The 20165-nt window shown below is 48.0% G+C and overlaps 1 protein-coding gene across 1 annotated transcript in view; it reads right to left on the reverse strand.

Annotated features, from left to right (window-relative positions):
* Positions 1–20165, reverse strand: part of LOC139404559 (exocyst complex component 4-like) — a gene marked incomplete at its 3' end in the record, with an annotated part of 116949 nt that overhangs the window by 58221 nt on the left and 38563 nt on the right. The window contains exon 3 of the mRNA XM_071147259.1: positions 2613–2835. Within this exon, the coding sequence (XP_071003360.1) occupies positions 2613–2835 (223 nt within the window). The remainder of the gene's footprint in view (positions 1–2612; positions 2836–20165) is intronic.

Here is a 20165-nt window from a genome sequence, read left to right on the forward strand (position 1 = left end):
TGACCTCGTTACATCCGGCTGACCTCGTTACATCCAGCTGACCTCGTTACATCCAGCTGACCTTGTTACATCCGGCTGACCTCGTTACATCCGGCTGACCTCGTTACATCCGGCTGACCTCGTTACATCCAGCTGACCTAGTTACATCCAGCTGACCTTGTTACATCCGGCTGACCTCGTTACATCCAGCTGACCTCGTTACATCCAGCTGACTTGTATTTTCTATGTAAACTTTCTAAATGTAAAAAAAAATAATAATAAAGCACTGGACATTCTCTCTCACACACACACACACACAAAGATGCACGTGCTCGTGCACACACACACGATAACATAAACACTATACACACACATACGCATGGATTTTGTACTGTAGATATGTGGTAGTGGTGGAGTAGGGGCCTTAGGGCACACAGTGTGTTGTGAAAGCTGTGAATGTATTGTTATGTTTTTAAAATTGTATAAACTGCTGGATCCCAGGAAGAGGAGCTGCTTAATGGGGATCCATAATAAATACAAATAGACACACACAGAAACATTTATGGTGACAGATTCCACATAATGTCTCTTACCCTTTAACTCACTCGGAGGGCCACATGTATTCTAGACGGCCCTTCGCCATCTCTGTATTCTAGACGGCCCTTCGCCATCTCTGTATTCTAGACGGTCCTTCGCCATCTCTGTATTCTAGACGGCCCTTCGCCATCTCTGTATTCTAGACGGCCCTTCACCATCTCTGTATTCTAGACGGCCCTTCGCCATCTCTGTATTCTAGACGGCCCTTCACCATCTCTGTATTCTAGACGGCCCTTCGCCATCTCTGTATTCTAGACGGCCCTTCGCCATCTCTGTATTCTAGACGACACTTCACCATCTCTGTATTCTAGACGGCCCTTCGCCATCTCTGTATTCTAGACGGCCCTTCACCATCTCTGTATTCTAGACGACACTTCGCCATCTCTGTATTCTAGACGACACTTCGCCATCTCTGTATTCTAGACGACACTTCGCCATCTCTGTATTCTAGACGGCACTTCACCATCTCTGTATTCTAGACGGCCCTTCGCCATCTCTGTATTCTAGACGGCACTTCGCCATCTCTGTATTCTAGACGGCCCTTCACCATCTCTGTATTCTAGACGGCCCTTCACCATCTCTGTATTCTAGACGACACTTCGCCATCTCTGTATTCTAGACGACACTTCGCCATCTCTGTATTCTAGACGACACTTCACCATCTCTGGACTAATTGACTAAAACAGGTACACGCACACATATACGCAGTCACACACACACACACACACACACACTAACAGTAGCATCCACACATTAACACAGCCACTATAGCTATAGCCTAAACATGCAGGTAGACACTGAAGAAGAAGAATCAACAGTGTAGGTATTTATGGTAACGGTCAATGTGTCGGCATTCGGCCGTATGAGAAGACTCATTCTTTATACACTACTGTAGAGTATTCACAGAGACTAGCTTTGAGATGCATAACATCCACTGTTACATATCTGATCTGGGGAACACATTGCTGTGAGAAGTGATTGATCTCATGATTGATCTCATCTTTAATAGGGGAGGTGCTAGGTGAGCATGAGCAGTAAGTGGTATCCATGGAGATGATAGGCCCACTTCCTGTGCTGGAAGAAATGGGTACCGGGGTGTGTGTGTGTGTCTATATTCTATAACCACCAATTAACTGCTTCTACGGGGTCAGGGAGAATCAAATGCTGTTTCAGATACAATTATGATTCTGTGAGATAGGTGGGTGGCTGCCAAGTATCACTGTGTGTGTGTGTGTGTGTGTGTGTGTGTGTGTGTGTGTGTGTGTGTGTAAGAGAAAATTTGAACGAGAACGAGAGAGAGCGAGAATGAGAGAGAGCGAGAATGAGAGAGAGAACGAGAGAGAGAGAGAGAATGAGAGAGAGAACGAGACAGAGAGAATGAGAGAGAGAACGAGAGAGAGCGAATGAGAGAGAGAACGAGAGAGAGAGAGAATGAGAGAGAGAATGAGAGAGAGAACGAGAGAGAGAGAGAATGAGAGAGAGAACGAGAGAGAGAGAGAATGAGAGAGAGAACGAGAGAGAGAACGAGAGAGGTGGCTGTGGAAACCTCACAAAGTCCAAAGGAAACTATTACCTGGCCGTATACTAACTGATGAATTCACCAACTGTAAGTCTCTCTGTATAAGAACGTCTGCTAAATGACTCTAATGGAAATGTACACCATAACATAAATTAAGAAGAATGTTGATCTTGTGAATAGGTTGTGAACAGGTTGTGAATAGGTTGTGAACAGGTTGTGAACAGGAAACAAAGTATGAGCAGAAGTAAGTAAGCATACATGTCTGTATAAATATGTCCACACAGACAGTTGTATGATTTCCATGTTTACCATATTTTGTGAATATGCGTGTCCTGCGAGTGTGTGTGTGTCCGTCCTGCGAGTGTGTGTGTCTGTCCTGCGAGTGTGTGTGTGTCCGTCCTGCGAATGTGTGTGTGTCCGTCCTGCGAATGTGTGTCCGTCCGTCCTGCGAGTGTGTGTGTGTCCTGCGAGTGTGTGTGTGTGTGTCCTGCGAGTATGTGTTCCCGGCCCCCCTCACCTGCAGCAGGGGCCTCTGCACCGCCAGGACCTTCATAGTATCAGCACTAGCCAGGACTTTCAGTGGGTCTGCTGTCTTGCTGACGGCCCGGATCTCCTTGTTGATCTCTGTTCTGACCTGGTGCAGGAACAGGTCGTTGATGTAGTAGGTCAGGAAGGTCCGGAGCTGGCACTGCTTGGCCTGCCCCGGTGAACCCATGTTCTGCTCTGTCTCATTGATGAACCTTGGGGGGGGGACAATGTTGAGGGAACGTTAGAGAGAGTGGAGAGGAACGTTGCGGCAACATTAGCCTGGATAAACATATGGGGAGAAACAGAGACTGGACAGGAATGTTAGTGCAATGTTAGAGAACCTTGAGTCATCGTTAGAGAAACTGTACAGGAAGGCTACAGCAATGTTAGCCTGGACAGGGAGATACCTCGTCAGTTGTACGACTGAATGCCTTCAACTGAAATGTGTCTTCCGCATTTAACCCCTCTAGGAACGTAAGAAGTAGTTCCACTAGCTGCAGTACACAGATGCTGAGACCCATGATAAGGAGGTGATAATGTATTCCCATTAAATAAACAGAGGGGAATTGCGTTACTGAAATTAGTGGTAGTATTGGGAACTCATTTGGAGAGAATAATTGGAGCGCAGACTGTATTCATACTTTTAGAAAAGTTAAGAGTTAAAGGGCGATAACGTGCCAGGATGTTTCCAGGACAACTTGGACAAACTGCTCAGGATAAGTCCTTGAAAACACTGGCGTCCTCCGATCTACATGGGTGAGTGTTTAACTAGCTGTCGAGTTGGTCAGATAGGTTCACACAGCAATGTAAGGGCTGGGGAGCACCATACACACCTCATCTGTCAAGGAATCACTGTTAATCACTAGGCCTGTCTCACACACACACACACACACACCTCCACGCAAGAGCGAGTGTGTCCTCAACAGCTTAACACACACAAATACACAAATAAATCAAATCCTTCACGTCAGGGTGAAGGGGGACAGATCTATTCAGAGTTGGAACTATGGAGCAATGGAAGGAAGGAGAAAGTGAGGTAGGGAAGAAAGCGGGAGGGGAAAAAGAAATAACGAACGAACGAACGAACGAAATAACGAAAGAAAGGAAGGAAGGAAGGAAGGAAGGAAGGAAGGAAGGAAGGAGAAAGTGAGGTAGGGAAGAAAGCAGGAAAGATGGAGAGGCTAAACAGAAGAAGGGAAGGAATGAAGAAAGAAAGGAAATTAATGAATGAACAAGAAGGAAGGGAGATGGAAGGAAGGATGGAAGGACGGAGCCAGGGTAGACTCCTATGATGTCTGGACTCTAGGTGTCTATAGTGGGGGACAGCAGGGCTAGAGAGGGCTCTGTAGACGGCTCTAGGTGTCTATAGTGGGGGACAGCAGGGCTAGAGAGGGCTCTGTAGAAGGCTCTAGGTGTCTAGAGTGGGGGACAGCAGGGCTAGAGAGGGCTCTGTGGAAGGCTCTAGGTGTCTAGAGTGGGGGACAGCAGGGCTAGAGAGGGCTCTGTGGAAGGCTCTAGGTGTCTAGAGTGGGGGACAACAGGGCTAGAGAGGGCTCTGTAGAAGGCTCTAGGTGTCTAGAGTGGGGGACAGCAGGGCTAGAGAAGGCTCTGCAGAAGGCTCTAGGTGTCTAGAGTGGGGGACAGCAGGGCTAAAGAAGGCTCTGCAGAAGGCTCTAGGTGTCTAGAGTGGGGGACAGCAGGGCTAGAGAAGGCTCTGTAGAAGGCTCTAGATGTCTAGAGTGGGGGACAGCAGGGCTAGAGAAGGCCCTGTAGAAGGCTCTAGGTGTCTAGAGTGGGGGACAGCAGGGCTAGAGAAGGCTCTGTAGAAGGCTCTAGGTGTCTATAGTGGGGGACAGCAAGGGGGGGGGGGGGGGGTGAGAGAGAGAGAGTGAGAGAGTTGAACTGTGAGAGAGGTGAACTGTAAGAGAAAAGGAGAGGTCTCCTAAAAATTCTATAGTAGACTAATTTAAGTTGAGCCTACAATGACTACCAGGCATCCAGCCCATCTTAAAATACACAGAACATCACTAAATACCCCTCAATAACTCTAAATATAATTAGTTCTGACAACGTTTAATAAATGTGCATTTTTTGTTGTTGTTATTGATCGAGAACCCAAGTTGCAGCGTCAACGTTCCATGAAGACCAAGAAGATACATCATGTCCTGTTACGATTGTCATTGTCTCAATATGCACAGCAACTTGATGGATCTGGATTGGTGTGTGTGAGCACAGATGGATTTTAGTTGGTGAGAGCGATAACGTTTGAATAATGTTGGGGAGAGGACGGATGGATGCAGTCGAAGCCGCTCTCTGTCCAAATAACCATCTGGAGCTGAGCCTCAGGACTTGGCCTTGTGTCACCATGCAGTCAACTGAGGTAACTCAACTGCTTGTCCAGACGCTTAGCTAACGTGCAGGTGCTAACCCAGACATTGACCTAACAACCAGGTAACATATTTATCAAATTGGCTGATAACATTCAAAGGAATGTTGATGATGGCATTAAGTCCATTCAATTAATACTACAGTCTGGTGCCAACTTTGTGGCATTCTACCTACTTTACACACATACACGTATGCCCACGCACACACTCTGTAGCCAAGCAGGCTGTTGCCAGGCAACAAACATATTTACATAAGTCTAATGACCCATTGTATCTTCAAAAGTTGTAAGCCACCTCCACAGTAGGGCTGCATGATATTCCACATGCCTGGATCACAATGTTGTTTTCATGTAGTCTTTTTGGTCTCGCCTCCTTCGCTCCCTTCTGTGCTGTGTGCACCTTCCCATTCTCTCACACACACACACACACACACAAAGCCCCTCCCCCTGCCACTCACAACAACAAAGATGAGATTCCTTCTTCCTCTCTGAGAAGCGGTTTCAACTTGATTTTATGCATCTGAGGTCACCGAAACACGATTTTTTGCATCTGAGGTCACCGAAACACGATTTTTTGCATCTGAGGTCACCGAAACACAGAGAATTTTATTGTCAGAGAAGAGAAGTTCCCTTCTCTACCAATACCCTTTTTATGTCTCAACTCCTCAAACTGCACACAGAGCAGACACTACTAAAACCGGAGTAGCAACGAACATTGGTTCTGGAAAATGAAAACTCAGTTTTGTCGTGCGCGGGATTGCTGTACCACGTACCGCTAGCAGTGTTTTAACCAAAGACTTTTATACTAGCTGTCATGTCTGTGTTTTATAAATGTGCAATAAAACACCAATATATAAGGAATTGTCAACTCACTGTCATTCTGAGAAATACTAAACACACTTGATTTCAACATCTGAACAGAGTGGACAGAATAGCACGCTGTTCAGACACATGGAGACAGACAGAAGGGTGTGTTCATAACAATTCAACTGTCAACCTTGTTAGCTAGAAAATAGAGCCAAGTTGGCTAAACTTGAAATATAAAGATTAGCTGGCTACTCAATAGCACATGGGCTGGAGAGATTGTTGATGAGACCTGTGCTAATTTTCTATAGCCTAATGCCTGCTACAATAAGTTAGTCATGATTAGTGAATGTGGATTGTGTATGGTTCTGGTTAAATTTGTAACAAAAGGTACATTTTCATTGAAAGCCAAATCAGTGACGATAGCAAAAAAAAAAGCAGATCAAACTATTTTGATAAAATAATAAAATAATGAATGGGTATTATGGTTGTGGAAGGATTATATTTAGCCTGGGTATCATTGCACAAACCCCAAATCCATTTGATTTTTGCTGAGTCTTTGAAAACCTTTAATTGTACAACAAAGTTTATTTAGATTTGTTTAAAAAAAGAATGTAATCACAATATATGTTGTGAATTGCCCATAAATTAGAAAAAACTATAGCAGCAGCAGAGTAAAATAGCTACAGTAACTGTCAGAAGGTGGAAGCCACCCCCACAGTAGCAGTAGGGTACAGGAGCTACAGTAACTGTCAGAAGGTGGAAGCCACCCCCACAGTAGCAGTAGGGTACAGGAGCTACAGTAACTGTCAGAAGGTGGAAGCCACCTCCACAGTAGCAGTAGGGTACAGGAGCTACAGTAACTGTCAGAAGGTGGAAGCCACCTCCACAGTAGCAGTAGGGTACAGGAGCTACAGTAACTGTCAGAAGGTGGAAGCCACCTCCACAGTAGCAGTAGGGTACAGGAGCTACAGTAACTGTCAGAAGGTGGAAGCCACCTCCACAGTAGCAGTAGGGTACAGGAGCTACAGTAACTGTCAGAAGGTGGAAGCCACCTCCACAGTAGCAGTAGGGTACAGGAGCTACAGTAACTGTCAGAAGGTGGAAGCCACCTCCACAGTAGCAGTAGGGTACAGGAGCTACAGTAACTGTCAGAAGGTGGAAGCCACCTCCACAGTAGCAGTAGGGTACAGGAGCTACAGTAACTGTCAGAAGGTGGAAGCCACATCCACAGTAGCAGTAGGGTACAGGAGCTACAGTAACTGTCAGAAGGTGGAAGCCACCTCCACAGTAGCAGTAGGGTACAGGAGCTACAGTAACTGTCAGAAGGTGGAAGCCACCTCCACAGTAGCAGTAGGGTACAGGAGCTACAGTAACTGTCAGAAGGTGGAAGCCACCTCCACAGTAGCAGTAGGGTACAGGAGCTACAGTAACTCTCAGCTAATAATTTGACAACACATAATGGTGTACCTCAGTTCTTCTGACAATGCCAAGTTGCCCACATCATCATAATAATACTACTGTAAGCCAGTGTCTTGGCTACTTCTGGAGCTGTGACTGGCCCAGGTCATTTAAATCTCTATTCTGTCTACAACTAAATCACGACTAAAATGAACTCCTTTAAACCTAGAAACCTTCCTATTCAACGGATAAGAATTCAATAATGAGGTCTGTTTGAGATAATATGTTTACTATGGTGGAATCCAAAATGACATTTGTTGAAAAAGGTTGTTTGGGTAATGACAGTGAGTAGGTCCTAAATGCCACCCTATTCCTTATAGACCCTGGTCAACAGCAGTGCACAATGAAGGGAATCGGGTGTCATTTGGGACACAAACAGAGAGAGCAGAACACCCAGGGAAGATGATGTCACAGGGCACAGCATGAGTCTCATCACCACGGAAACACCACGGCAACACTGTGGTGATGGTGGTGGGACGCCGCTGCTCCGGTCTGGGAAATACAAATTAATAACCGTGCAAATCTGATTAGCAGTCTTCATCCTCTGCACACACACATTCAGACTCACCCCCCTAACACACACACACACACACACTGTCCTGAGGTCGTCTCGGCCCTGTCCAGACTCCACAGACATCCCCCTTCACACACACCGAGGCAGCCAGCAGGCATTGCTCACTCTTAATAAGGAGATTAGGTCCCATAATTCGAGAGCTGTTCCATGGTCTTGCTAGTCCAGCAGCAGAAATAGAATGACTAGTGGGATGGACAGTCAGTCAGTGGTTTAATGGCTCATCAACAGGAAGTCTTCATTAGTCCACGTGCTAATGAGACTGACACCCAAACCACGAACACACACACACACACACACAGATCTGGCTCCATCACTGATCAGTCCACACACCCACTAGTGAAGAGACAGACTCAGAGAGCAGCAGCTCTTCCTCCCCCTAGGGCAGGGCTCTTCTGGATCCAACGGCTCTTCTAGTCGCACTAAAACCCCAGTTTATTAGCAGAGACTGCCGTTGATTGTGCTAGACAGCATCTAATTGACTATCTTTAGGAAACAGATGTCGGAGCCCGAGGCTTAGTGCTGGATAATGGTCTGAACAGTACCCTCCCTGTGTATGTTGATATAAAAATAACATTCAGAACTCACTTACACCAATAATGTGCCCTCTAAATCTAATATAACTCCCATCTTGTTAATCTACTGTATTGAAACTATAACGATAATGCTTGTTTTCAGAGGTAGAAGGACGATGATCTGAGGTGTGTTTTATGTGTCCTCCCAAATGATTAAGGTTAGGACTTGGAGAGGCTCAGCTGATCCTCGATCTGTGCCTAAGGGAAACTTCTATTTGGAGTGGGATGCTGGAGAGAGAGCGTGCCAAAAAAGATTATAAACTATTTAAAATCTCCCAGAATTCCCCCTGGGCCCCGGCCTATCAGCCGTGGCCAATTCCCATTACTCTGGCCACCAAGGAGGCCATACCTTGCTGAGACCGGACACACACTGTTGGAGATGAGTGTGTGTGCCTAAGTCTGTGCACAAGTGTGTGTGTGGTGTGTGTGTCAATACTTCCAATCCCCCAATAAAACACATAACTCCAGTCTTGACAGTGCTTAGCCAACTGATGACATTATGTGACATCAGCACAGTCAGCACTGCAGTACACATTCACCTCAATGACCCTGGACAAGGAATCTAGTCCTCCAGTCAACTCTCTCTCCAGTAACAGAACTCAGGGACGAGTAGGGTTGAAAAATGATGGTGACTTCCACAAAATGCTATGGTTTTCCAGAAGTCCTGGTTGGAGGACACCGGATTTCCTGCTTATTCCCCCCAAGATTCTGGAGATCTTCCAACCAGGATTCCTGAAAAACCTGGTAATTTTGGAGAAGTCACTGGAATTTTGAAACCCCATGGACGAGGTTGCTGTACAATATGCCCAAGGCACCAGTAGAGCCTCATATCGCCACTAGATGGCAATATGACAGCTTCCTCCACCAATCCCTCACAACATCAGTGTCTGACTGGAATCTCCTGATAGAAATGGCATTGAGAGAGCATTAAGATTCTATTCGGTAGGTTACCGTATAAAGCCTGCTCGCTGTGTGTTGTGTTTATCGTTTTCTCCCGCTCAGACAAAGAGAGGCAGAGTGAAATGCATATGGTCGTCCCACACACACACCCACCTCTCTCCCAGACTCCCCGCTGTCTGTGGCCCTCTCTCACCCCGACACAATTATTACACCAGTTAACGGCAATCACGTGTGTGTATGTGTGTGTGTGTGATGCCATATTGGCAGGTTAACAGGGAGGAGGAGGAACGTGAGGAAGGAAGAGCTACAGTAGCCAACTAACCCTGTCTCTATGGGAGTTCTACTGTCCTCATTCTAACCCTGTCTTTCTCCTAAGAGGGCTATGGGAGTTCTACTGTCCTCATTCTAAACCTGTCTATCACCTAAGAGGGCTATGGGAGTTCTACTGTCCTCATTCTAACCCTGTCTTTTTCCTAAGAGGGCTATGGGAGTTATATATACTCATTCTAACCCTGTCTTTCTCCTAAGAGGGCTATGGGAGTTATATATACTCATTCTAACCCTGTCTTTCTCCTAAGAGGGCTATGGGAGTTCTACTGTCCTCATTCTAACCCTGTCTTTCACCTAAGAGGGCTATGGGAGTTCTACTGTCCTCATTCTAACCCTGTCTTTCTCCTAAGAGGGCTATGGGAGTTCTACTGTCCTCATTCTAACCCTGTCTTTCACCTAAGAGGGCTATGGGAGTTCTACTGTCCTCATTCTAACCCTGTCTTTTTCCTAAGAGGGCTATGGGAGTTATATATACTCATTCTAACCCTGTCTTTCTCCTAAGAGGGCTATGGGAGTTCTACTGTCCTCATTCTAACCCTGTCTTTCACCTAAGAGGGCTATGGGAGTTATATATACTCATTCTAACCCTGTCTTTCTCCTAAGAGGGCTATGGGAGTTCTACTGTCCTCATTCTAACCCTGTCTTTCACCTAAGAGGGCTATGGGAGTTCTACTGTCCTCATTCTAACCCTGTCTTTCTCCTAAGAGGGCTATGGGAGTTCTACTGTCCTCATTCTAACCCTGTCTTTCACCTAAGAGGGCTATGGGAGTTCTACTGTCCTCATTCTAACCCTGTCTTTTTCCTAAGAGGGCTATGGGAGTTATATATACTCATTCTAACCCTGTCTTTCTCCTAAGAGGGCTATGGGAGTTCTACTGTCCTCATTCTAACCCTGTCTTTCACCTAAGAGGGCTATGGGAGTTCTACTGTCCTCATTCTAACCCTGTCTTTCTCCTAAGAGGGCTACGGGAGTTCTACTGTCCTCATTCTAACCCTGTATTTCACCTAAGAGGGCTATGGGATTTCTACTGTCCTCATTCTAACCCTGTCTTTTTCCTAAGAGGGCTATGGGAGTTATATATACTCATTCTAACCCTGTCTTTCTCCTAAGAGGGCTATGGGAGTTCTACTGTCCTCATTCTAACCCTGTCTTTCTCCTAAGAGGGCTATGGGAGTTATATATACTCATTCTAACCCTATCTTTCTCCTAAGAGCGCTATGGGAGTTATATATACTCATTCTAACCCTGTCTTTCTCCTAAGAGGGCTATGGGAGTTCTACTGTCCTCATTCTAACCCTGTCTTTCACCTAAGAGGGCTATGGGAGTTATATATACTCATTCTAACCCTGTCTTTCTCCTAAGAGGGCTATGGGAGTTCTACTGTCCTCATTCTAACCCTGTCTTTCACCTAAGAGGGCTATGGGAGTTCTACTGTCCTCATTCTAACCCTGTCTTTCTCCTAAGAGGGCTATGGGAGTTCTACTGTCCTCATTCTAACCCTGTCTTTCTCCTAAGAGGGCTATGGGAGTTATATATACTCATTCTAACCCTATCTTTCTCCTAAGAGGGCTATGGGAGTTCTACTGTCCTCATTCTAACCCTGTCTTTCTCCTAAGAGGGCTATGGGAGTTATATATACTCATTCTAACCCTATCTTTCTCCTAAGAGGGCTATGGGAGTTATATATACTCATTCTAACCCTATCTTTCTCCTAAGAGGGCTATGGGAGTTATATATACTCATTCTAACCCTGTCTTTCTCCTAAGAGGGCTATGGGAGTTCTACTGTCCTCATTCTAACCCTGTCTTTCACCTAAGAGGGCTATGGGAGTTATATATACTCATTCTAACCCTGTCTTTCTCCTAAGAGGGCTATGGGAGTTCTACTGTCCTCATTCTAACCCTGTCTTTCACCTAAGAGGGCTATGGGAGTTCTACTGTCCTCATTCTAACCCTGTCTTTTTCCTAAGAGGGCTATGGGAGTTATATATACTCATTCTAACCCTGTCTTTCTCCTAAGAGGGCTATGGGAGTTCTACTGTCCTCATTCTAACCCTGTCTTTCACCTAAGAGGGCTATGGGAGTTCTACTGTCCTCATTCTAACCCTGTCTTTCTCCTAAGAGGGCTACGGGAGTTCTACTGTCCTCATTCTAACCCTGTATTTCACCTAAGAGGGCTATGGGATTTCTACTGTCCTCATTCTAACCCTGTCTTTTTCCTAAGAGGGCTATGGGAGTTATATATACTCATTCTAACCCTGTCTTTCTCCTAAGAGGGCTATGGGAGTTCTACTGTCCTCATTCTAACCCTGTCTTTCTCCTAAGAGGGCTATGGGAGTTATATATACTCATTCTAACCCTATCTTTCTCCTAAGAGCGCTATGGGAGTTATATATACTCATTCTAACCCTGTCTTTCTCCTAAGAGGGCTATGGGAGTTCTACTGTCCTCATTCTAACCCTGTCTTTCACCTAAGAGGGCTATGGGAGTTATATATACTCATTCTAACCCTGTCTTTCTCCTAAGAGGGCTATGGGAGTTCTACTGTCCTCATTCTAACCCTGTCTTTCACCTAAGAGGGCTATGGGAGTTCTACTGTCCTCATTCTAACCCTGTCTTTCTCCTAAGAGGGCTATGGGAGTTCTACTGTCCTCATTCTAACCCTGTCTTTCTCCTAAGAGGGCTATGGGAGTTATATATACTCATTCTAACCCTATCTTTCTCCTAAGAGGGCTATGGGAGTTCTACTGTCCTCATTCTAACCCTGTCTTTCTCCTAAGAGGGCTATGGGAGTTATATATACTCATTCTAACCCTATCTTTCTCCTAAGAGGGCTATGGGAGTTATATATACTCATTCTAACCCTATCTTTCTCCTAAGAGGGCTATGGGAGTTATATATACTCATTCTAACCCTGTCTTTCTCCTAAGAGGGCTATGGGAGTTCTACTGTCCTCATTCTAACCCTGTCTTTCACCTAAGAGGGCTATGGGAGTTATATATACTCATTCTAACCCTGTCTTTCTCCTAAGAGGGCTATGGGAGTTATACTGTCCTCATTCTAACCCTGTATTTCACCTAAGAGGGCTATGGGAGTTCTACTGTCCTCATTCTAACCCTGTCTTTCTCCTAAGAGGGCTATGGGAGTTCTACTGTCCTCATTCTAACCCTGTCTTTCACCTAAGAGGGCTATGGGAGTTATATATACTCATTCTAACCCTGTCTTTCTCCTAAGAGGGCTATGGGAGTTATACTGTCCTCATTCTAACCCTGTCTTTTTCCTAAGAGGGCTATGGGAGTTATATATACTCATTCTAACCCTGTCTTTCTCTTAAGAGGGCTATGGGAGTTCTACTGTCCTCATTCTAACCCTGTCTTTTTCCTAAGAGGGCTATGGGAGTTATATATACTCATTCTAACGGTCTTTCTCCTAAGAGGGCTATGGGAGTTCTACTGTCCTCATTCTAACCCAGAGGAAATTGTCTTCCTATATGCACCTTAGTGAGTTACTGTCCCCATTGTGTAGGTTATAATGATGCTACTGTTGGAATGATGTCACTTTAAATCTGATCACCACGACAGGCTAAACATGATCTGTATGTTACAGTAAGGTATTGTTTCCAACAGGTGGCGTCACTCCTACGTCATACCGGTCCCTCGTCTGACGAAGGACAATACCTTGTTTGTGTGAATCTCAGTGTCTGTACTAAACCTGTCTGAGAGTTTGTAGGAGTGTGTGTGAGCGTGTGTCCATGCCTCTCTCTCTGTGTGTGTGTCCGTGTGTGTATCCGTATGTGTGCATATGTGTGTGTTTGAGCCCAGTCCTGTCTGTGGGTGTGTAGACCAATTAAAGCAGGTGAGATTGATCACCTCAGGCTCTCCCCACCGTCTGGGCTTCCTGCAGTCAACAGGAAATGAGATGGCCTCGTTTAGCTGACTCCATGACAAATCACCCGCACAGAAGCCATGCAGGTCCTGTGGCCTCCTCTCTCTTCTTTCTTCTCCTCTCTTGTCTTTTCTACTGCTCTTTGTTTCTCCAACCTCTCTTCCCCCATTCCTCATTTCTTTTGTCCCCTTTATGTCTCCAAGTTCTCACGTTTCTCCTACTCTTTCTGTCTCCAACCTCTCTTCTTCCTCTGTGTCCCATGCCTATTTCTCCTCCCCTTTATCTGCTCTCCTCTCTCTTGTTTTCTCCCATCTCTCTTCCTCCAGTGTGGAGAAAATACAATGAATGTGGGTATTCATTTAACTGCAGGAGCACCAAAAATAAAATAACTGTGCTAATGTCCATGACAATAAGGGTAGTTACAGGCCGTAGTGGGTATGACCCATGACAATAAGGGTAGTTACAGGCTGTAGTGGGTATGACCCATGACAATAAGGGTAGTTACAGGCTGTAGTGGGTATGACCCATGCTAATGTCCATGACAATAAGGGTAGTTACAGGCCGTAGTGGGTATGACCCATGACAATAAGGGTAGTTACAGGCTGTAGTGGGTATGACCCATGCTAATGTCCATGACAATAAGGGTAGTTACAGGCCGTAGTGGGTATGACCCATGCTAATGTCCAGGACAATAAGGGTAGTTACAGGCCGTAGTGGGTATGACCCATGCTAATGTCCAGGACAATAAGGGTAGTTACAGGCCGTAGTGGGTATGACCCATGTTAATGTCCATGACAATAAGGGTAGTTACAGGCCGTAGTGGGTATGACCCATGACAATAAGGGTAGTTACAGGCCGTAGTGGGTATGACCCATGCTAATGTCCATGACAATAAGGGTAGTTACAGGCTGTAGTGGATATTACCCATGCTAATGTCCATGACAATAAGGGTAGTTACAGGCCATAGTGGGTATGACCCATGCTAATGTCCATGACAATAAGGGTAGTTACAGGCTGTAGTGGATATTACCCATGCTAATGTCCATGACAATAAGGGTAGTTACAGGCTATAGTGGATATGACCCATGCTAATGTCCATGACAATGAGGGTAGTTACAGGCTATAGTGGGTATGACCCATGCTAATGTCCATTACATCAAGGGTATTTACAGGTCGTAGTGGATATGACCCATGACAATAAGGGTAGTTACAGACCGTAGTGGATATGACCCATGACAATAAGGGTAGTTGCAGGCCGTAGTGGATATTACCCATGCTAATTTTCATGACAATAAGGGTAGTTACAGGCTGTATTGGATATTACCCATGTTAATGTCCATGACAATAAGGGTAGTTACAGGCTGTAGTGGCTATGCAACAACACACTTCCCCTCGAACAATAGAACATATTGGCCCGTGCACACACACACCACACACACACACACACACAAACTGCACAAGCTAGCTTACACACACACCAATGCCCTGGCCCGCACAATGCATCTCTTTGCCAAGGCCCAGTGGTTTTCCTCTGAATAGTGTTGTCTGAGAGGAGGCAGGCAGCTCGTAGAAAACCAGGGAGATTGACCCATTAGGCCTTGAGAGCAGAGGGAGGACGGCCTCTATAATGAGAGTGAATGGGGGTAAATCGCTGCTTTGTGCATACTGTATAATAACATATAATGGAGGTCTATGGAGGGGAAAGCAGGTGATTGGGCTGTTCTGCACTGTTGGTTGTTCAATGGGGGGCTATAGAGAGAGATGTGGGTGATTGACATTGGGACAGTTGGGGCAATTCAAGCTCTTCAGAAAGGTCCCAATCATGTCCTTCAGGCTTAAAACGGCTGAACTGAACGGCTGAAGCCATTTCCCCTTTACACTCCTAATAAGAGCGAGCAAATGCCTCACTTACAGGTACCGAACCCAACGTCCCACAATACACATCCCATCCACCTCCTTCGTACAGTAGCTGACGACCCAATCAGTCCCCATGAGTTAGGCAAAGGCAGGTGTGGTCCAGGCTGTTGCACTATACAGTATCTCTCTGCTCCTGAATGCTTTATAGTTTGGACATTTTTCCAATTACAAGACTGGGATTTACAGGAAGCAATAAACAGGCTATTTCCTGCAGGTGCTGTTTGAGGAAGCGGAGAAGAGGAAACAGTTGGATAACAACAGAGGGGCTTAAGTAAAACAGCAACACCACAGGGTGTTTATACAAGGGCATGTTCTAACGTACTGGCGACCTTTCACCTTGAAGCTTATCTCACTTAAAGACCATATGAATACATACAACACATACATTTTTCTTTTAGGCGTTTTTTTGGCTGGAGAACCATGTAAAAAGAGATTGAAACTCAATTCAAGGTGACATTACGTGTGAAAACAGGGCTGAGAATTATTTCACCTTTAGACCCTTCTCCCACGACAAGATAGTCAGATAAGCTTCTGACTGTCTGAGAAAAGCCTTCTATCTCAGCATAGAAATCCAAGTCCTCTCAAACTTGAAGCTCAATGTCAAATGAACACAGTGGGTGATTTATTAAGTAGAAGGTGGCTCCAACAGGGTCAAACTGAAGCCAAACTTACAGGAGCACACCAAGGATGAGGGGTGAAGTTAGATGGAGCGAGGAGGGTAAAGCACCAGACCCTGGGATACAAATCAATGAGGCTGGATTGCTAGAGTTATGTACCAACACAGATCCATCTGGATCACCTAGAGGGGGGTTTATACCGCCCCAAAAAGATAACAGACTTTCTTGGAACTAGGAACACGAGTGTGTGTACACACACACACACAGGGTCTGAGCTGCACTTTCACTTTCCTCCAAGAAAACACTTAACCCTCGACTAAGCTCAGACAAAAGCCTTGGGGCCTTAAAATTGACAGTCAATTTGCCCTCTGGTAATGACAGAGCTGCTGCTTTGAAATATGCACTGAGTATACACAACTACATTTTCATGACAGACTGACCAGGTGAAAGATATGATCCCTTTTCCTTATCCCCTTTTCTCCCCAATTTCGTGGTATCAGTCTAGTTAAGGTCTTGTCTCATCGCTGCAACCCCCGTACGGACTCGGGAGAGAGCCATGCGTCCTCCGAAACACAACCCAACCAAGCCGAACTGCTTCTTGACACAATGCACACTTAACCCGGAAGCCAGCCGCACCAATGTGTAGGAGGAAACACCGTACACCTGGCGACCGTGTCAGCGTGCACTGCACCCGGCCCGCCACAGGAGTCACTAGTGCGTGGTGTAGCGACTCCTGTGGCGTGCCGGGCGCAGTGCGTGCTAAACCCGTGTTTCCTCCGACACATTGGTGCGGCTGGCTTCCGGGTTGGTTGCGTGCTGTGTTAAGAAGCAGTGCGGTTGGGTTGTGTTTCAGAGGACGCAAGGCTTTCGACCTTCGTCTCTCCCAAGCATTTTGAGACACCCGCAATAACATCTGCTAAATATGTGCACGTGACCAATAAAATGTGATGTGATTTGAATAAATAAATTTGATTTGATGCATTAAGGTCAAAGACTGTCCCCAAAACGACACCCTCTTCTTCCCTGTATATTGCTCTGGACAAAATGTGTAGACTGGATGCACTCGAGCTCGCTCCCCCCTCCCTCCCACCCTCCCTCCCTCCCTCCCCCAGCATTGCATTTGGACCTTTATTTCACTGCAGGGCCTCCCCATCCTCCGGACCAGGTAGTCACCGCCTGATTGAAGGTGAAAAGAGAAACTGCCATAACGAAGACTAGCGGGGAAGGAGGGAGGAGGGAAAGAGGGGAGGGGGGTGAAAAAGAAGAGAGAGGAACAGAAAATAGGAGGATGATTGAACATTTGTTAACCTCCTGAGGAGTATGAAAAGTAACCTATTATGCCACCCCGTCCCCACAGACCCCCGTGTCCCCCCCAACGTTCCTTTTCTCCATAGTGACGCCTTGCTGAAATGGATCAATCAAATAAAATGACATGGCTCTGTATATGGGGGCAGTCGTGTTGACGATGCAATTCCAGCAGCGGGAGTCACCCCTGTGCTTTGGCTGTCATATCCACAGCAAGGATATTACCTACACATCCCAATACAGAGCACAGGTTGGAATGGCTTCCCTTCAGAAGGCAGAGGCTCACTCACACACAGCCATTACCATATCATACGGGCTACTGTGTGCAGTACTGTCTGATATGAATATGATGTGGGGGTTCAATTATTTATAGATCTCTTCATATCACGTACAGAGCTGTCTGTCTGTCTGTCTGTCTGTCTGACGCTGTGCGTTTGTGTTGCAGCTAACTGAAGATGCCCTGAGGGGGAAAGAACAGACAACCTTGACCTCTGACCTTTTGCTTGTGTTCTTCTGCTGAGAAGTGACAGTGTGTGTGTGTGTGTGTTCTTTTTGCGCAGTGTGTGAGCGCACACACAAGTGTGGTTGTGCCTGCACTGTTTAGGAGGTTAGTTGGGGTCAGCTGACTGGACATGCCTGCTGTCATTAAGCCCTCTGATTTCTGAGTGAGCGGAGGAGAAGGGCGATGGGGGAGGAAAAGAAAGGACAGAGGAAAGGAGAGGAGAGAAGGACACCCTCACCTGAGGGGAGGATGGGGGTAAATGAGGGAAAGAGAGAGGGCAGTCGAGCGTTAAGAAAGAGATGAGGGTAAACCAGGGCAGATCCTTCCATAGAGGTTACAGTGTGTTTAGGTCATTGGCAGGCAGAGTCATAGTAACCTTAAGAGGACACTGGGACAACACTGCAGCAACCTCCACGTAACCATAGCAACAGATCTATGCTGCTTGGGTGGCCTGTCTGTGAGGGTGTCGTTGGGTGAGGGTGAGGGTGCTGTTGGGTGAGGGTGAGGGCGCCGTTGGGTGAGGGTGCCGTTGGGTGAGGGTGTCGTTGGGTGAGGGTGCCGTTGGGTGAGGGCGCCGTTGGGTGAGGGCGCCGTTGGGTGAGGGTGCCGTTGGGTGAGGGTGTCGTTGGGTGAGGGTGCCGTTGGGTGAGGGTGTCGTTGGGTGAGGGTGCCGTTGGGTGAGGACGCCGTTGGGTGAGGGCGCCGTTGGGTGAGGGTGCCGCTAGGTGAAGGTGTCGTTGGTTGAGGGTGTCGTTGGGTGAGGGTGTCGTTGGGTGAGGGTGTCACTGGGTGAGGGTGTCGTTGGGTGAGGGTGAGGGTGCTGTTGGGTGAGGGTGAGGACGCCGTTGGGTGAGGGCGCCGTTGGGTGAGGGTGTCGTTGGGTGAGGGCGCCGCTAGGTGAAGGTGTCGTTGGTTGAGGGTGTCGTTGGGTGAGGGTGTCGTTGGGTGAGGGAGCCGTTGGGTGAGGGCGCCGTTGGGTGAGGGTGCCGTTGGGTGAGGACGCCGTTGGGTGAGGGTGCCGCTAGGTGAAGGTGTCGTTGGTTGAGGGTGTCGTTGGGTGAGGGTGTCGTTGGGTGAGGGTGTCGCTGGGTGAGGGTGTCGTTGGGTGAGGGTGTCGTTGGGTGAGGACGCCGTTGGGTGAGGACGCCGTTGGGTGAGGGTGCCGCTAGGTGAAGGTGTCGTTGGTTGAGGGTGTCGTTGGGTGAGGGTGTCGTTGGGTGAGGGTGTCGCTGGGTGAGGGTGTCGTTGGGTGAGGGTGTCGTTGGGTGAGGGTGTCGTTGGGTGAGGGTGCCGTTGGGTGAGGGTGCCGTTGGGTGAGGGTGTCGTTGGGTGAGGGTGTCACTGGGCGAGGGTGTCGTTGGGCGAGGGTGCCGTTGGGCGAGGGTGCCGTTGGGCGAGGGTGCCGTTGGGCGAGGGTGCCGTTGGGCGAGGGTGCCGTTGGGCGAGGGCGCCGTTGGGCGAGGGCGCCGTTGGGCGAGGGTGCCGTTGGGTGAGGACGCCGTTGGGTGAGGGCGCCGTTGGGTGAGGGCGCCGTTGGGTGAGGGCGCCGTTGGGTGAGGACGCCGTTGGGTGAGGGCGCCGTTGGGTGAGGGCGCCGTTGGGTGAGGGTGCCGCTAGGTGAAGGTGTCGTTGGTTGAGGGTGTCGTTGGGTGAGGGTGTCGTTGGGTGAGGGTGTCACTGGGTGAGGGTGTCGTTGGGTGAGGGTGAGGGTGCTGTTGGGTGAGGGTGAGGACGCCGTTGGGTGAGGGCGCCGTTGGGTGAGGGCGCCGTTGGGCGAGGGTGCCGTTGGGCGAGGGTGCCGTTGGGTGAGGGCGCCGTTGGGTGAGGGCGCCGTTGGGTGAGGACGCCGTTGGGTGAGGGTGCCGTTGGGTGAGGACGCCGTTGGGTGAGGGTGCCGCTAGGTGAAGGTGTCGTTGGTTGAGGGTGTCGTTGGGTGAGGGTGTCGTTGGGTGAGGGTGTCGCTGGGTGAGGGTGTCGTTGGGTGAGGGTGTCGTTGGGTGAGGACGCCGTTGGGTGAGGACGCCGTTGGGTGAGGGTGCCGCTAGGTGAAGGTGTCGTTGGTTGAGGGTGTCGTTGGGTGAGGGTGTCGTTGGGTGAGGGTGTCGCTGGGTGAGGGTGTCGTTGGGTGAGGGTGTCGTTGGGTGAGGGTGTCGTTGGGTGAGGGTGCCGTTGGGTGAGGGTGCCGTTGGGTGAGGGTGTCGTTGGGTGAGGGTGTCGTTGGGTGAGGGTGTCGTTGGGTGAGGGTGCCGTTGGGTGAGGGTGTCGCTGGGTGAGGGTGTCACTGGGTGA

Source organism: Oncorhynchus clarkii, unplaced genomic scaffold (assembly GCF_045791955.1).
Source record: "Oncorhynchus clarkii lewisi isolate Uvic-CL-2024 unplaced genomic scaffold, UVic_Ocla_1.0 unplaced_contig_1794_pilon_pilon, whole genome shotgun sequence".
Taxonomy (NCBI): domain Eukaryota; kingdom Metazoa; phylum Chordata; class Actinopteri; order Salmoniformes; family Salmonidae; genus Oncorhynchus; species Oncorhynchus clarkii.